Consider the following 15,926-nt stretch of genomic DNA (forward strand, 5'->3'; position numbering starts at 1 on the left):
CTTTCATGCCTAAGGTGGGACTAGAACTCAATGTCTCCTGGTTTCTTAGTCTTAATCGCTGTACCAAAGTGGCTCTCAGATTTACATGCAGATGTAAATACAGAAAACCCTTTAAAACAATGAGTAAAAACCTTGCAATGAGTCTTCTAAAAGAACATGGGAGATTCTTATGCACAATCATGCACACTTTATTTTCTTGAGATCAGGGGAGCCAGAAACAGATGAAACTTAAAATGTCTCAGACTCTGGATGTAAACATTGCTGATCAGGGAACAGAACTGAACCCAAAGATGTAATCTTAAATATTTTACAGCACCTATCTTAGAAGGAACCCGCTGCTCCTGAAGAACCATTCTTCCCCTATCTGCCCAACCTCTTCTGCCTTTTTGTTATAAACTGCTTTTGCAGATAAGAAAGCATCATTGTTATACACTTTCGATTTTACCTGAATTCTCAGGTAAGGATTAGGAAAGCCAGACAGCAACGCTGTGTGCTTAAACAACTTAGATTTACTAAACAGTCCAATTGAAGAGAGTTGCCTTAAAAAATATTAAAAATATCGGAGTCTAGCTTTGTTGCCGTTGAGAAAGTTGGTTGCAACATTCTCTTGAACCTGTTGTAACGCTTAGAACCTATTTCAATCTCAGTTCCACTCGGAGAGCACCATCTTAACCTGAAATGTGACTAAAGCTGTACTAAGCCATTCCTCATCACGCGAAATTACAGCAAGTTTTGGAATGCGTGAGAAACGTCTTCCTTGTAAAATCTTATACCCGTTGATCTGATTCAATGGGTATAAGGAAATGGTAGGTTAAGCCAAAAGGGTGCAGGTGTCACATTTTGAAACAGAGTGAGACAGATTTACAGCTTGTTGAATTAATGAGCAATGCAAGCCTTTACTACAGTCCAGGAGTCAGCAACCTGCGGCTCTGGAGCCGCATGTGGCTCTTTCACCCCTCTGCTGCGGCTCCATGTCGCTCAAAATATGTGTCACAACCGCCAATGTGCAACACCCGCTGGCCTGCAATTTATTGAGCTTTTCAACCCCCGGTAGGCCAACCATGGATAAATCCAAGAAAAGTAAAGTTTCAGAAGAAAAGAGAACGTTTAATTCAACTACATATGCTAATTTTGTGGCTGCTCAAGAAATAGTCAGGCACGGGAAGGGTTTTGTGGCTCCCGGTGTTTTCTTTTCTGTGGGAAACGGGTCCAAATGGCTCTTTCAGTGTTTAAGGTTGTAGACACCTGCAATAGGATATAAATATGGCAAGGCACGCACATGATACATCAAAATATATAGCCTGGAGGGTGAGGGTAGGGAAGTGCTTGTCCAAAAGTACAAATACTAGAAAAATGTCGATGAGATGTAGAAGCAGTTTTTAGTGTGCATCTGAAGAATTCATAAACTGATGTAGAAACGGAACTGAACTGGTTTTGGCACAGGACAGCTGAGAAACGAGTGAAATTTAGAGATAGAGATGTTGCTGGGAGGCAACTAAATTGTTCGCGCAAGAGTGTGACTGTATATTTTAATGTAAACCGAGCATCTGTGATGAAAGGGGGTGCACAATATGTTGCAGGGTGCAATGCTGCTGTTCAGGATTCCATCCATCTTTTTTCTTTCCGAACTGCTTGGAGAGTTCCTTCCACCCAGCCAAAGGTTTTGGTGCTTTTGCTACATTTGGGGATACAAACACTTCCCTCTTGTGCACAGGAGTTTTTTGTCTACAAAAGGAACAGCACACACACACTGCCTGACCATTGGAAATAGAAAGAACGAGGCTCTTAAAGCTGCCATTTTCACCTAAATCTTGTGACAACAATGTTCATAAAGTTAAAGGTAAAGGTTGCCCTCGCACATATGTGCTAGTTGTTCCCGACTCTAGGAGGTGGTGCTCATCTCCATTTCAAAGCCGAAGAGCCAGCGCTGTCTGAAGATGTCTCCGTGGTCCTCTGTCCAACATGATTCAATGCCAAAGGCGCACAGAACGCTGTTCCCTTCCCAACAAAGGTGGTCCCTATTTTTTTACTTGCCTTTTTTTTTACGTGCTTTCGAACTGCTAGGTTGGCAGAAGCTGGGACAAGTCATGGGAGCTCACCCCGTTACGCGGCCCCAGGGATTCGAACCTTTTTTTTTACGTGTTTTCGAATTGCTAGGTTGGCAGAAGCTGGGACAAGTCATGGGAGCTCACCCGGTTACGTGGCACTAGGTATTCAAACCACTGAACTGCCGATCTTTCGATCGACAAGCTCAGTGTCTTAGCCACTGAGCCACCATGTCCCACACAATATCTGTACCACGCTACTATTTAGACGATACCCTGGGATTACTTTCAGGCACAGGAAGTGGCCTTGTGACATGAATTCTGTGTGCTTACTACCTTTTGCGTCATAGGAGAGATCCAGCTTGTATGTCATCTTAGAGTTCAGAGCTGGTTATACGAAGCGTGCAAGAGATAGATCAGTTACTTCAAACACGTTATCTCCCACTTCTACACTGACTAATTTTTCCTTTGATGTGGCAAGTGCTGTTTACCCCTTGAGCAATACTAATTTTCCCCTTTGTGTACAGTAACCTTTTATTGCTACTCATCCCTTGTGCAAGGCTAAGACTAATTCTACTTTTTTGAAAAAAAAAATAAATAAAGCAACAACTCAACCTTCTCTAACCTGTTGGTATCTCTGTTCCAATCATCTGCGGGCCAAACAAAATATTCCAGCCCAAAACGTAATTAAAGAAAACTTAGCAAACAAATTGGGGGAAGTGACTCTGGAATTCACACATGCTATCCCCAGGAAAAAGAAAACTTTCAGGGTAATGTTTTGATGCCAAGATTTTCTCCTTACAGAGACCAGAAGGCAAGGGGAATCATTCAATTTTGGGTGAATATTTAAAGATGAATTGATTTGGGCACTTTGAATCAAATCCTGTTGGATCTTCAGCTGTCCACTAGTTTTTTTCAACTCAGTACTGAATCCAAAAGTATTTCAAGATTGTTTAATTATTGTAAAGAAATGCACTTAGTCGAGTCCATCGTTCAAAAACGCTCATTTGGACATCTCCTCCTATGCAAACTTTTACATGGGTATTTCAAAGCTAAATTCACAAGTTTATGCTTATCATCAGTCAGGTGATATTTCTTACTGAAGAGATTCACCTCCTTAAGAAGTTCGTAGAAAGTTTTCACATTTATCTCCCCCTGGATAAACGTACATCTATAAAGGAGGATGTTTGTAGCTCAGGGTTGACATCAGGGGCCCTTGGTGCTCTCTGAGCTGGGTTGTTTTCTTCCAAATGTTTCATTACCCAACTAGGTAACATCCTCAGTGCTGGTAAGGAATGGGGTTTGTTCTCAATTTATATTCTGGTCCAACTTTCACAGCCATACAGGGCTCGTGTTGGTGTTGTCTAATTTTGGCATCACATTGTCAGCAGTAAAGACAGCTCCCAAAACAATCCTGTGTTTGGATTCACACAATCCTCTAAAGAAGAAACTTTACCAGATGACCTCACAAGACACAAACAAAGCTCCGAAGTCCAGCAGCCAAGTTCATGCAAGTTTTTTTTTTTTAAGAAATTCATATTCAGGTAGGTTTTACATATAGATTTAAAACATCTCTCTGGCATTTTTCATTTTTAAAATATCAGAAGCAGAATAAGAATACAACTTCCATGTATAGGAGTAGTCTGCCTTCTAGAATATCAGTCATTGGGCCAGAAACATACAATTATTGGCTTTCTGATGCAGCTATTATTGCAGGCTGATAATTCAGCACAGCCATTCGTGGTAGTAAATGAAGAAAGCAGTCTTTCTTTCTTTCTTTTTTTCCCCCCTTTTAAATCCTTTTAAGATGCCTTGTGCTTAGAGGGGAATGCCTTTGTCAAGAAGACACTCCTTTCCTGCGGGCAAAGAAAAATTTCAGATGGCTCGGGGAAGCATACAAGTGTGCTCGTCTGTGGAGTCATTAAACGATTAACCAAAAAAAAAAAGCCCCTTAAAATGTGATCACAATCAATTCGTATTTGCTATCTATCAAAAGGATATTGTTTTCTTTATTGGCCAAGAGACAATCTCCTGGACTTAAGAAGAGAAAAAGGGCTAAACTTTTGAGCAAAGAGGAAAAAATGATTCATAAGTTCTGATCTGTTTGATGCTAGCTTTGGCCTTAGATGCAGAAGGGTGGAGAATTTATTTTCAACTGCCAATCCCAAAAGTTCCAGGCTTGACCATATAATATATCAATAGGTGAAAATGTCAAACACTGGAGAAGGGGGTGGAATTCCATGTACTGAAAACTGCTTGCAAGAATGAATATCGATAAAAGAGAATATTTGTAGCTCAGGGTTGGGCTGCAGAGTGCTCTCTGAGCTTGGCTGCTTTCCTTGCAAACATTTCATTACCAAACCAGGTAACATCATCAGTGCTAGTAGAGTATCAAATAAAGAGCAAACCCCTTTCCCTACCTACCTAGCACCAAGAAGCCCCAATGAATGAATTGTGCTGGGGGAAAAGATGGTTGAAGGAGTTGGTTGAAGGAGAAGACACATTTTCACATGCTTGGGGTTGGGGCAAAAAAAAAAAAAAAAACCTCCTTGCAGATTGATCGTCAAAGTTTGGAAGATGAGTGAAGAAATGGAACTGAATTTGGCAGATTCAGCCAGGGAGTATTTGTGTGTGTTTTTGTGGGGGTGCATCTTTCAGCCAATATGTTGCACTGTCAAATCTCCCGCGCTTTTTCCAGCCGAGGAGACAATGAGCTCCTTGTGGCTTGGATGAAGCAGTCGTTCTCAAACAAACAATCAACACGAGACTGGAAGTGACACATCGCACCTGCCATCTCAGGTGGCAGGAAAATGCAAGCAACAGACCATGTGAATTGTTCTCCGACCGGGCATTTAAAGTGCCACTGCAGACACGCTTATGTGTCATGTTCAGGTTGATGATACCCCTGAAGAGCTTTTGTCTGGAGGAATGAAAGCATCCTAGGAATGAGGCAAAAAAAAAACACGAGCTTTTTTAGCTGGGGGTGTGGGGGGGGAACAACAGGTTAGGTCTCCGTGCAGAGACAGCTCCAAGGAAGCTGGTGATTTGCTTCTGAGAATTCGATAAATGGAGATGAAAACAAAGCCCGCCCGCCCCCCCCCAGACTTTCCTCTAGGGAAGATGATTTTGGCTCAACCCAACTCCATCATGTTGCAGCACAAATGATTTGCCTCAAGCTGATGATGATAAGTGATTAAAAGGTAAAGGTTCCCCTCGCACATAAGTGCTAGTTGTTCCTCACTCTAGGGGGGCAGTGCTCATCTCCGTTTCTAAGCCGAAGAGCCAGCGCTGTCCGAAGATGTCTCCGTGGTCATGTGGCCGACATGACAACGCCAAAGGCGCATGGAACGCTGTTACTTTCCCCACCAAAGGTGGTCCCTGTTTTTCTACTTGCATTTTTATATGCTTTCAAACTGCTAGGTTGGCAGAAGCCGGGACAAGGAATGGGAGCTCACCCCGTTACGCGGCACTCGGGATTCGAACTTAGGGATTCGAATCTCTAGGGCAGGGGTCAACAACCTGCGGCTCTGGAGCCGCATGTGGCTCTTTCACCCCTCTGCTGTGGCTCCGTCACTCAAAATATGCGTCACAACCACCAATGTGCGACACCCGCCGGCATGTGATTTATTGAGTTTTTCAACCCCTGGTAGGCCAACCATGGATAAATCCAAGAAAAGAAAAGTTTCAGAAGAAAACAGAACATTTAATTCAACAACATAGGCTAGCTCAAGAAATAGTCAGGCACGGGAAGGGTTTTGTGGCTCCCGGTGTTTTCTTTTCTGTGGGAAATGGGTCCAAATGGCTCTTTGAGTGGTAAAGGTTGCAGATCTCTGCACTAGAGATAAGTGATTACTGCAGGTCAAAGATGTACAGTATATATAACTGGCTTCAGCCTTTTTTTCTCTCCCTGCAGGTTCGCAGAGAAATCCAGGAAGAAATCTTGCTTTTTAAAAAGAAGTATATCCCCCTTTGTTTTCAGACTGCCTCCAAGAGATCCTTCAGGGCTGAATTACACCCTCAGCCAAGTGCTGGTGAGGGAGGGGCTACAAAGCGTGATTCCTTGTGTCTTTCAGAAGAATCGCCTAAGGACTGGAGAGAGTGTTAATCCTGTGTTCCACAAAGATGATTTAAACCAGGAAGGACAGCCAGGTTTAGCCAAGTGCGTGTTGCAGGTCCTGGCATCAGTGTATGTTTTTCATTGCTTCTTCCGTCAAGGTCATATACTCTGTTCATTACACTTTGTTTGATGAGATGGAGAAGCCGTGCCACTTACTCCGTCCTGGCTGCATGGCCACCCACAGACATGAAGCTGACCAGAAGCGGTTTGGATGTTGCTGGCCAGAATAACGCTGGACCAATCAAAGATCATTCTGTTTTAACATGTGCTCCTCTGTGTCTGCAATCAGCCGGCTGGACTATTTTGGGACATGCAATTCTTCTTCTTCCAGAAGAGCCCCAGAGCCATGTCGAGAAATAGCCCACCCGACAGGCCCAAACATGTTTGCAACTCTCAGACCGCTTGACAGGTAACGAAAGATGCCGTTCCATCAGAATAGAGCCGGAAGGGACCTTGGAGGTCTTCTAGTCCAACCCCCGGGTCAAGCAGGAGACCCTATACCAGTGATGGCTAACCTTTTTGCCATCACGTGCCAGGAACGGGGGGGAGGGGGTTTGTGAGCGTGCATGCCCACATCCATAATTCTATGCATCCCACCCCTGGAAGTTAGCAAATGGGCCATTTCCTGCCTCCGGAGGGTCTCCGGGGGTGGGGGTGAGGAAGGCCGTTTTCGCCCTCCCCAGACTCCTAGAAAGGCTCTGGAGGCTGGGAAGAGCAAAAAACGGGCCTTCTGGTCCCACCAGAAGTTGGCAAACAGGCCATTTCCAGTCTCCAGAGGGGCTCTGGGGGAGTGGGGACCAGTAGGCTGTTTTTGCCCTCCCCAGACTCCTAAAAAGGCTCTGGAGGCTAGGGAGAGCAAAAAATGGGCCTTCCCCACCACCATCCGAGGCCCTCCGGAGGCAGGAAACAGCCTACTTCTGGTGGGCCCAGAAGAGCTGAAAATCAGTTGGCCGGCGCGCACATGCATGCTAGAGCTGAGCTCGCGTGCCCACCAATATGGCTATGCATGGTATAGGTTCGTCATCATGGCCCTATACTATTCCTTACAAGTGACTGTCCAGTCTCTTTTTAAAAACCTCCAGTGATGAAGCACCCACAACGTCCGAGTTGTTCTGATGACCACTTCATTCCAAACACCCCGCTAACCTTGTCCTAAAGCAACCTCATCTTTTGTGCGGAGCGTTGTTTTTCCATCAGCAGGTAATCCTCATTGGGGGATTAAGTTGGGGGGGAACCTATCAATTACTTTCCTTAGCTTGCCCAACATTAAAAACAAACGAAGACAGCTGCAATCATGGGTTCTCCTTTCTGTGGCAGAATAGAGCTGGGAAACCAGAGCAGAATATTTTTTGTGTTTCAAGAACTGGGGATAAGTCCTTTAACACTGCTATCAGGATGCAGCCTAAGTGAATGCCCAGAGTTAGCTTGAGATAACATGGGCAGCCTATAAATTTTATAAACAAGTTTTTTTAAAAAAATAATGTCTTTTGTTACTTATTAAAATGCTTACAGCAGCCCTCTTCAAAACACTGCCTTGCGGACTGGGGAACTATAACTCCTACTGGTGGGAATTTAATCCTACGGGAGGCTGTTCTATAGGAAGGATTGTTTTCCGTGATGGAAAAGCACCCACAGGAACTAATCTTAGAAGGAATAGCAATGGTTCTCAAATTAAATATTTATCACGGTCACTAGACTAACCTAAGAAATGGCCTATTTTTTTGGCAAGAGTCAACTTTGCAAACGTCTCTTTTAAAGCCTTGGGAGAGATTTCACCCTGGGCAATATGTTGTTTGTTTTATTTCATTTCGCTTGTGTTTCACAGGGTCCCAACCGATAAATCAGCCAATGGTTAATTAGGAATGAATGTTGTTTTCAGCTTTCTTTGAGGAGAAAACCTACGTAGGAGCAAAGCCAACAGTCTATTGTGAAAAAAAATATGGAAAAGACTGGCTTGGCCTCTACTGGAGATGTTAATCGTCTTTCAGAATAGGTAGGATTATCTTCCTAAGCAGGGACAAATGTCAAGGACAAAAGTAAGGGCTCTTGCCATCTGCACCCTGAAAGCCTTCCAAATTTTCCTTAAAAAGCATTTCAGTGGGAATCGCAAAAAGAATGTTGTTCAGCCTACCTGTTGGCCACTTTAAAGCATCTGGCTGGCATTTGACTCACCTTAAAAAAGGGTGCCAGACAAAATGACCTTTGCTCTGATGCCATCTGATGTTTTGTTTTTTTTTGTTTTTAAACCCAGGTTCATTCCCTTGCATATTCTTAGATCTATTCCTTACCTAGTAGTTTTTGCAAACCTGATTTCAGCAAACCTGGAAAGCTCTCGATGACTCCAGCCGGTCTTCAGAATTATGAAATGTTTTGATGAATGACGTAACACCGTTCTGATTAACTCATTTACGTTTGGACGTTTGCCTGATTTAAATATCTTGTGAAGTTTGGCTTCACTGTCACTTTCATCTCCTGGCCCTATTCCTATCTGTGTTACATAAGCTGGGCGCTCAGAAACGAAACGAAACAAAACAAAACCAGGTGAAGGTTCTCCCACCAAATTTAATTATCTGTTCCAGTGAATTCAAAACAGTGTCTGTACATCGATCACTGTCACTGCCTCTAGATGTTATGCACACAAAAAGACACTGAGACTCAGAGAAACCAGTTCAATATCATCCTGAGATCTTTTGTGACTGGGTGAGCTTTTTAACATATTATCCCAAACTGCCGTGATCTCCCCAGCAAGAAAAAAAATACACATTTGGTCATGGTGTATTTTAATACCCAAGAGCGTATACCTGGTAGAACTGCCAGCCTAGAAATGCAGATCCTGAATACATTAGATATAGAAATACAGTCATCAATAGATACAGGTAGTCCTCAACTTATGACTGGTTGCTTAGTGACCTTCTGAAGTTATGATGGACCTCCCCCAAAAGTACTTATGACATAATTTCGAAATTCCAATGGACACACACACCAGAGGTGGGATTCAGCAGGTTCTGACCAGTTCTGGAGAACTGGTAGCAGAAATTTTGAGTAGTTCGGAGAACCGGTAAATACCACCTCTGACTGGCCCCGCCCCCATCTATTCTCTGCCTCCCGAGTCCCAGCTGATCGAGAGGAAATGGGGATTTTGCAGCAACCTTCCCCTGGATTGGGGAGGGAATGGAGATTTTACAGTATCTTTCCCCTGGAGTGGGGTAGAAATGGGGCTTTTACAGTATACTTCCCCTGCCATGCCCACCATGCCATGCCACGCCCACCAAGCCACACCCACAGAAAATTTTTTTGAAACCCACCACTGACACACACACACACACACACACACACACACACACACACACACCACAGTCATGTGATCGCATTTTGGGCGCTTGGCAATCAGCTCACCTTTATAGCCATTTGCAGCATCATATAACTGCCTTTTTCAATTATGGTTGTTAAGTCCAGGAATACTTGTGAAATAAATCGGCACTGCCAACAGCAGTGGAACCGAATTTCCCCTCCTTCATGACCTCAGAGAGTAATGGCTACAAATAATACAAGGTTGTTGTTTTTTTTCTGCTTTGAATTTTATAATTAATTATTTGAGTTCTGCGAAACTGTTCGGCCACTTTGGGATTAAACCAAAATACTCTTGTCTGTCATTAGAACGCGTTTGTTTTTAAGCTGAAAATCAACACTTAAAATTAAAATTCCTAATTGTGCATTTAGCAAAAACAAAAAAAGAAAAGAAAAACGCGTTGCAAGATTCCTATGCCCATTACGGACTGAGAATTTAGGATATAACCAGGGGTGGACGTGGTCTATTCTGCCTCCTGCACCACCGGGGGCAGGGTTTACCCTCCCCAGACTCCAGAGGTTTTCCTTGAGCCTCCAGGAGGGTGAAAACGGTCTCCCCTGGACTCCAGAGGCCTTCGGAGGCCTTTTTCCGGACTTCTGGAACTTCCAGTAGGCCCGTTTTTTTCGCCCTCCCAGAGCCTCCGCATCGGCCCTGCACTTACCTGGCATCCAAAACAGGTTGCGTGGAGACTCCTGGGAGGGGCAGGGCAGGGTGGGCGGGATCAGCCAGTCATTGCAACAACCGGTTCGGCGAATCAGATTAAAATTAACATCCGGTTTGTCCGAACCGGTCCGAACCGGTTGAATCCCACCCCTGGATATAACGATATCTTTGGAGGATTAGAACCGTTTTTGAAAGTTAAATTGACCTTTTTAATTCATGAGAACTTCAAAATAAACCTGGTATTCTCTCTAAAAGAACAAAGATACCGGCAGCCCTCAACTTAACGACCATAATTGAGCCCGAAATTCCTGTTGCTAAGCAAGACATTTGTTAAGTGAATTTCGTCCCATTTTATGACCTTCCTTGCCACAGTTGTTAAGTGAATCACTGCAGCTATTAAATTAGAAACAGGGTTGTTAAGTGAATCTAGCTTTTACGTGGACTTTTGCTAGTCAGATAGCTGCAAAAGGGGATCACTTGATCCCAGGACACTGAAATCGTCATAAATATGGACCATTTGCTAAGTGTCTGAATACTGAATACGAGCATGGGGATTTTTCAATGGTCGTAAGTGTGAAAAACAGCCATAAGTCATATTTTTCAGTGCTGTTGTTAACTTCGGTCACTAAGTGAATGGTTCTAAGTCGAGGATTACCTGTATTGTTTGATACTTTGGAGCTAATCTCCACACCATGACTTGTGTGCATGCTAGACCTAAGCACCTTTCCCCTTTCTTTCAAGCAATTAAACAACTTAAATTCAGGATTGGCAGTTTCAGGATTTATACTAAGGCCCTACCCAAAAATTACCTTGAAAAGGGCCTGTTGAGGCAACTACCAGAAAATCAAGAATGGAGAGCTCTCCAGCTCGCTCGATGAGGGAAGTTTCCAAAGGACCATTGGCACATGCAATTCCCATTTTGTGCAACAGGACACAAAAGCCCATAGCTCAAATGATCCACAGGGATTATTCTCCTTGCCTGTGGAGATTCTCAGTCATCCAGGTCATGGGTTGTCCCAGAGGTGCTTCTTCAAAAGACAACTGAACTTTGTTTTTGCTTGAAAATGTTTCACTTCTTATCCAAGAAGCTTCTTGGATGAGAAGCGAAACATCTTCAAGGAAAGACAAAGTTCAGTTGGTCTTTTGAAAAAGCACCTTTGGGACATTATTCTCCTGCTTTTTTCCACCATGCCTAGGAATACACTAAGGTTGAAACGATAAGCAGAAAACGAAACCACAGAACTGCACTACATCCTTCAGCAACCCAAGATGGTGGGGTGAGGAATTGTGGCACCTCACATCGGTTCTCTTAGTTTTGCTCCCCATTTCTTTCAGTGGAACGAAAGCTAATGACCTCTTAGTTCCACTTGTTTGACTGGAAAAGATTTGGGATGTGGCGACTGGAAATATCTGTCACCCAGTCGATAAATATTAGAAGAGAATAAAATAGATTTTTTTATTGGCCAAGTGTGATTGGACACACAAGGAATTTGTCTTTGGTGCATCTGCTCTCATGTACATAAAATAAAAGATACGTTCATCAAGAATCATAAGGTACAACACTTAATGATAGTCATAGGGTACAAATAAGCAATCAGGAAACAATATCAATATAAATCGTAAGGATCCCAGCAACAAGGTTACAGTCATACAGTCGTAAGTGGGAGGAGATGGGTGGTGGGAACGATGAGAAGATGAGAAGATTAATAGTAGTGCAGACTTAGTAAATAGTTTGACAGTATTGAGGGAATTATTTGTTTAGCGGATTAAATTTATTTAGTTTATATTTAATTTAGTGAAATGTTTTGATTAAAATTTTATTTGGATCAAAATCTGAAAGGCTGTTTTTGCTGCGGGCCGATTCTTTTCAGCAGAAAGAACCAGCAGACCAATGTTTAAAAAAAGTCACAATTGTAATCCATGAATTCCTCAGGAGTTGAGCTCAAACTGAAGGAGAATTTACCTCGGCTTAACTATAGCGATATTTTGCTTACCTTCAGCTTTGACTCCATGCCGGTCGAGTGGAGAAAACGCTACACCTGGAATGGATCCCTGAAGAAGGAAAGGACAAAATCCCAGGTTCTTTTCTGCCTTGGCGAAGCGTATCCATCCTCAAAGTGGCTCAGCAGATCTGGAGAGTTTCGGCCTTCCTATGGGAAGAGGAGTGATCCCTGATCCTATAGTTTGATTAATCTGCATGCAGGAGAAAACAAGACGTGTTGAAATCTTTTTTTAAAATGAGCCCTGGCTGGCCTGGTAATGCACGTGGGATCACTTAATAGCAGTATTAAAATACCAGAGAAATGAGTGTAACCTGTCAAGCAGCATTAGCTATCCCAAGGGGTGAGCTGGATAGTGGTGAGAAATAAGGCGTGTCCGGTAAGCTACCCTGAGTTTAATGGATGCCCTTTTTATCCTGACAGGTGATTGTCATATTAGGCCAGTGCAACTAAATGGGCCTTTTGTAGTAGAAAGGAAAGTAGGTAGGGAAGTAGGGAGGTTGGCAGAAAAGTGGGAAGAGAGGGAGGGGCTTACTGCCCAAGCTAATTGCTACCCATAGGGGTGCAGACTAGGTTACTTACTTACAGTCCTCTCAATTCCTAGCAAATAGATGGGGAAGAAATGGAGGCAATGACAGATTTTATTTTCCTGGGCTCCAAGATCATCGCACATAGGGACTACAGCCAAGAAATTAAGATACGTGCTCCTAGGGAGGAAAGCTATGGCAAATCTAGACAGCATATTAAAGAGCAGAGACATCACCCTGCCAATAAAAGTGCGTATAGTCAAGGCTATGGTTTTCCCAGTTGCAATGGATGGCTGTGGAAGTTGGACCATAAGGAAGGCTGAGCGCCAAAGAATTGAGGCCTTTGAACGATGGTGCTGGAGAAGACTCCTGCGAGTCCCTTGGATTGCAAGGCGATCTAACCGGTCAGTTCTAGAGGAGATCAACCCTGACTGCTCTTTAGAAGGCCAGATCCTGAAGATAAAACTCAAATCCTTTGGCCACCTAATGAGAAGGAAGGACTCCCTGGAGAAGAACCTAATGCTGGGAACGATGGAGGGCAAAAGAAGAAGGGGACGGCAGAGAAGGAGGTGGCTGGATGGAGTCACCGAAGCAGTCGGTGTGAGCTTAAATGGATTCCAGGAGATGGTAGAGGACAGGAAGGCCTGGAAGAACGTTGTCCATCAGGTCACGATGGGTCGGACACGACTTCACAACTAACAACAACAACAATGGTCTGTATAGAAATTTAGAAATAACCTTGGGGAAAGAGAAGGTATGAGTGAACTACTAAGAAGGGAAGGAAGGAAGGAAGGAAAGAAAGAAGGAGGGAGGGAGGGAGGAAGGAAGGAAAGAAGGAAGGAAGGAAGGAAGGAAGGAAGGATGGAAGGAAGGTTAAAGAAGGATATTCTTAAAAGAGGGGGGACCATGAAAAATTAAAATTACCTCACCTTGATTTTGTGTAATACAAGTAGTCCTTATGACTTATGATCACAATTGAGCTCAACACATCTGCTGCTGAGTAAAGCACTTCTTAAGTGAGTCACAGCATTTTATGAACTTTTCTGCCACAGTTGTTAAGTGAATCATGTGGCCATTAAGCGAATCCGGCTTTCCCCCTTGACTCTGCTCATCCGAAGCCTTCTGGGAGGGTCATAAATAGTGACCGCATGACCTTGGGATAGTGCAACTGCCTTAAATACATGCCAGTTGACAAATGTCCAAATTTTAATCACGTAACCCTGGGGATGCTGCAACGGACCGAAGTGTGAAAAACCGTCATAAGTCACTTTTTTCAGTGCCATTGTAACTTTGAACAGTCACTAAATGAATGGTTGTAAGTTGAGGACTACTTATATAAAATGGAATAGAAAGAAAGATGGATAGATTTTAAAGAATCTTTATGCCAACTTACTATTTAAAAAAGAGCATTCCTGCAATGCCTGCTCTGCCTGTTTCTTGTCTTGGTCTTCCTTGAAAGGCTGAAATTGTCAGAAGAAATCATAATGCAGAGTTCCTTCCTTCTTTCCAAAAATAATAAAAACTCTTTTAATAATCGGTTTTCAACATTCCTTTTCATGCCCAAAATATACCACCTATTAATTTGCTCTTTAGAATATTTTTTTCTTGTTAACACAAGTACTAACAGCAGCCAAAATTGTGTTTGCACAACTTTGGAAGGGCGAGGAGAGCCCCACAGGAGAAAAGATAATAACCAAAATGTTAGAATGTGCAGAAATGAATGAACTAACATTCAGAATGAAAGAAGACGCTGAATATTTTGAGGTATGGGATCTGTTTTATCGAAGCATTTAGTATTATGCTTCCTCTTCTTTTGAAGGCAGTATTCACAGAATCTATATATTTTCTTTATCTTTTGTTTCCAATTTTTTTAAAGGAGTTACAACTAAGTGATATTTGCTTTTGCTTAGCTAAAGTCATATTTATTTATTTATTTATTGGTTCAATTTATATGCCGCCCTTCTCCGGAGACTCAGGGCGGCTTACAATGCGTTAAGCATTGTATATATATTGTATATATACATTGTATATATGTTCACCTCACACCAAGCAACATATCTTGTGATTTTTTTCCCTTCCTTTTTAGCAGGTTTCCTCTCAGAAGTAAGCAAACAATATGCTCTTATTTTGTTCTCACCTCCTTATCTGTTTGAGCTGCCTACCTGTGTGAGCAGGGGGTTGGACTAGATGACCTCCAAGGTCCGTTCCAACTCTGTTACTGTTACAATTCCTACCTATATCACATAATAATTTTTATAATTATTTATAAATAATTGTGATAATTATAATATTGTGATAATTAATATATTATGTGATAATTATATTATGTGATAATTATTATAATAATAATAATTATCACATAATAATTTTCCAGCTCTCTATTTTTTTCTATGCATCACGGAGTTACATTATTCAGTTAACTTGTAAACCACTAACTATCCAATTTCAAAAAAAAAAGTTTGAAAAAGATGCTCTGAGGCGGCACAGGCACCTTCAAAGTCAAATAGGTCTGCAATATTTTCCGTGTGTGTGTGTGGGCGTCTTAAATATATTTAATTAAATATTAATTAATTAAATATAGTTTGTTCTATCTATATAGTTCTATATAGAGAGTTTGTTAAATAGAACAGAATTAGAAGAATAGAAAATATGAATAGAATAGAAAATATGAATAGAATAGAAAATATGAAGTAGAATAGAATAGAAAATATGAATAGAATAGAAAATATGAATAGAATAGAAAATATGAATAGAATAGAATAGAATTTTTTTTATCGGCCAAGTGTGATTGGACACACAAGGAATTTGTCTTTGGTGCATACGCTCTTAATGTACATAAAAGAAAAGATATATAGTTTGTATTAAATATAGTTTGTTCTCGACCTCTGAGGTTGAGAGAGACTGAGGTAAAATTTGTGCGTTCCCCCACTGAGCATATTTTGGACGCTTCATCCCGAGCGCATCCCCGTGCGGTTTCCACGGCAACGGGCCAGCAACGCGCCCCCGCGCACGCGCACAACACGAACGAGCTACTCCGCCCTGGGAGGGTAAAAAAAAAAAAAAAAGGCCGAGCCATCCCCGACTAACGATGACGAAACACGGCGCCGCTCTACCCCCGCACTCCGCCGGAGCTCTATGGCAACCCACCCCCATCACCACCACCACACTTTAAACCTTTCTTCCCATCCCATCCCTTGGCCGTCGAGGGAAGGCCTAACCGGAAGT

The 15,926-nt window shown here is 42.6% G+C and overlaps 1 protein-coding gene across 1 annotated transcript in view; it reads right to left on the minus strand.

Annotated features, from left to right (window-relative positions):
• The window catches only part of SCNN1D (sodium channel epithelial 1 subunit delta), a 33,989-nt gene extending 21,803 nt beyond the window's left edge, over nt 1–12,186 (minus strand). The window contains exon 1 of the mRNA XM_070956287.1: nt 12,169–12,186. Coding sequence (XP_070812388.1) covers nt 12,169–12,186 — 18 coding nt within the window. The remainder of the gene's footprint in view (nt 1–12,168) is intronic.
• Nucleotides 12,187–15,926: the final 3,740 nt, after the last annotated feature.

This window comes from Pituophis catenifer, unplaced genomic scaffold (assembly GCF_029215685.1).
Source record: "Pituophis catenifer annectens isolate HBS135680 unplaced genomic scaffold, rPitCat1.0.hap2 SCAF_18, whole genome shotgun sequence".
Classification (NCBI taxonomy): domain Eukaryota; kingdom Metazoa; phylum Chordata; class Lepidosauria; order Squamata; family Colubridae; genus Pituophis; species Pituophis catenifer.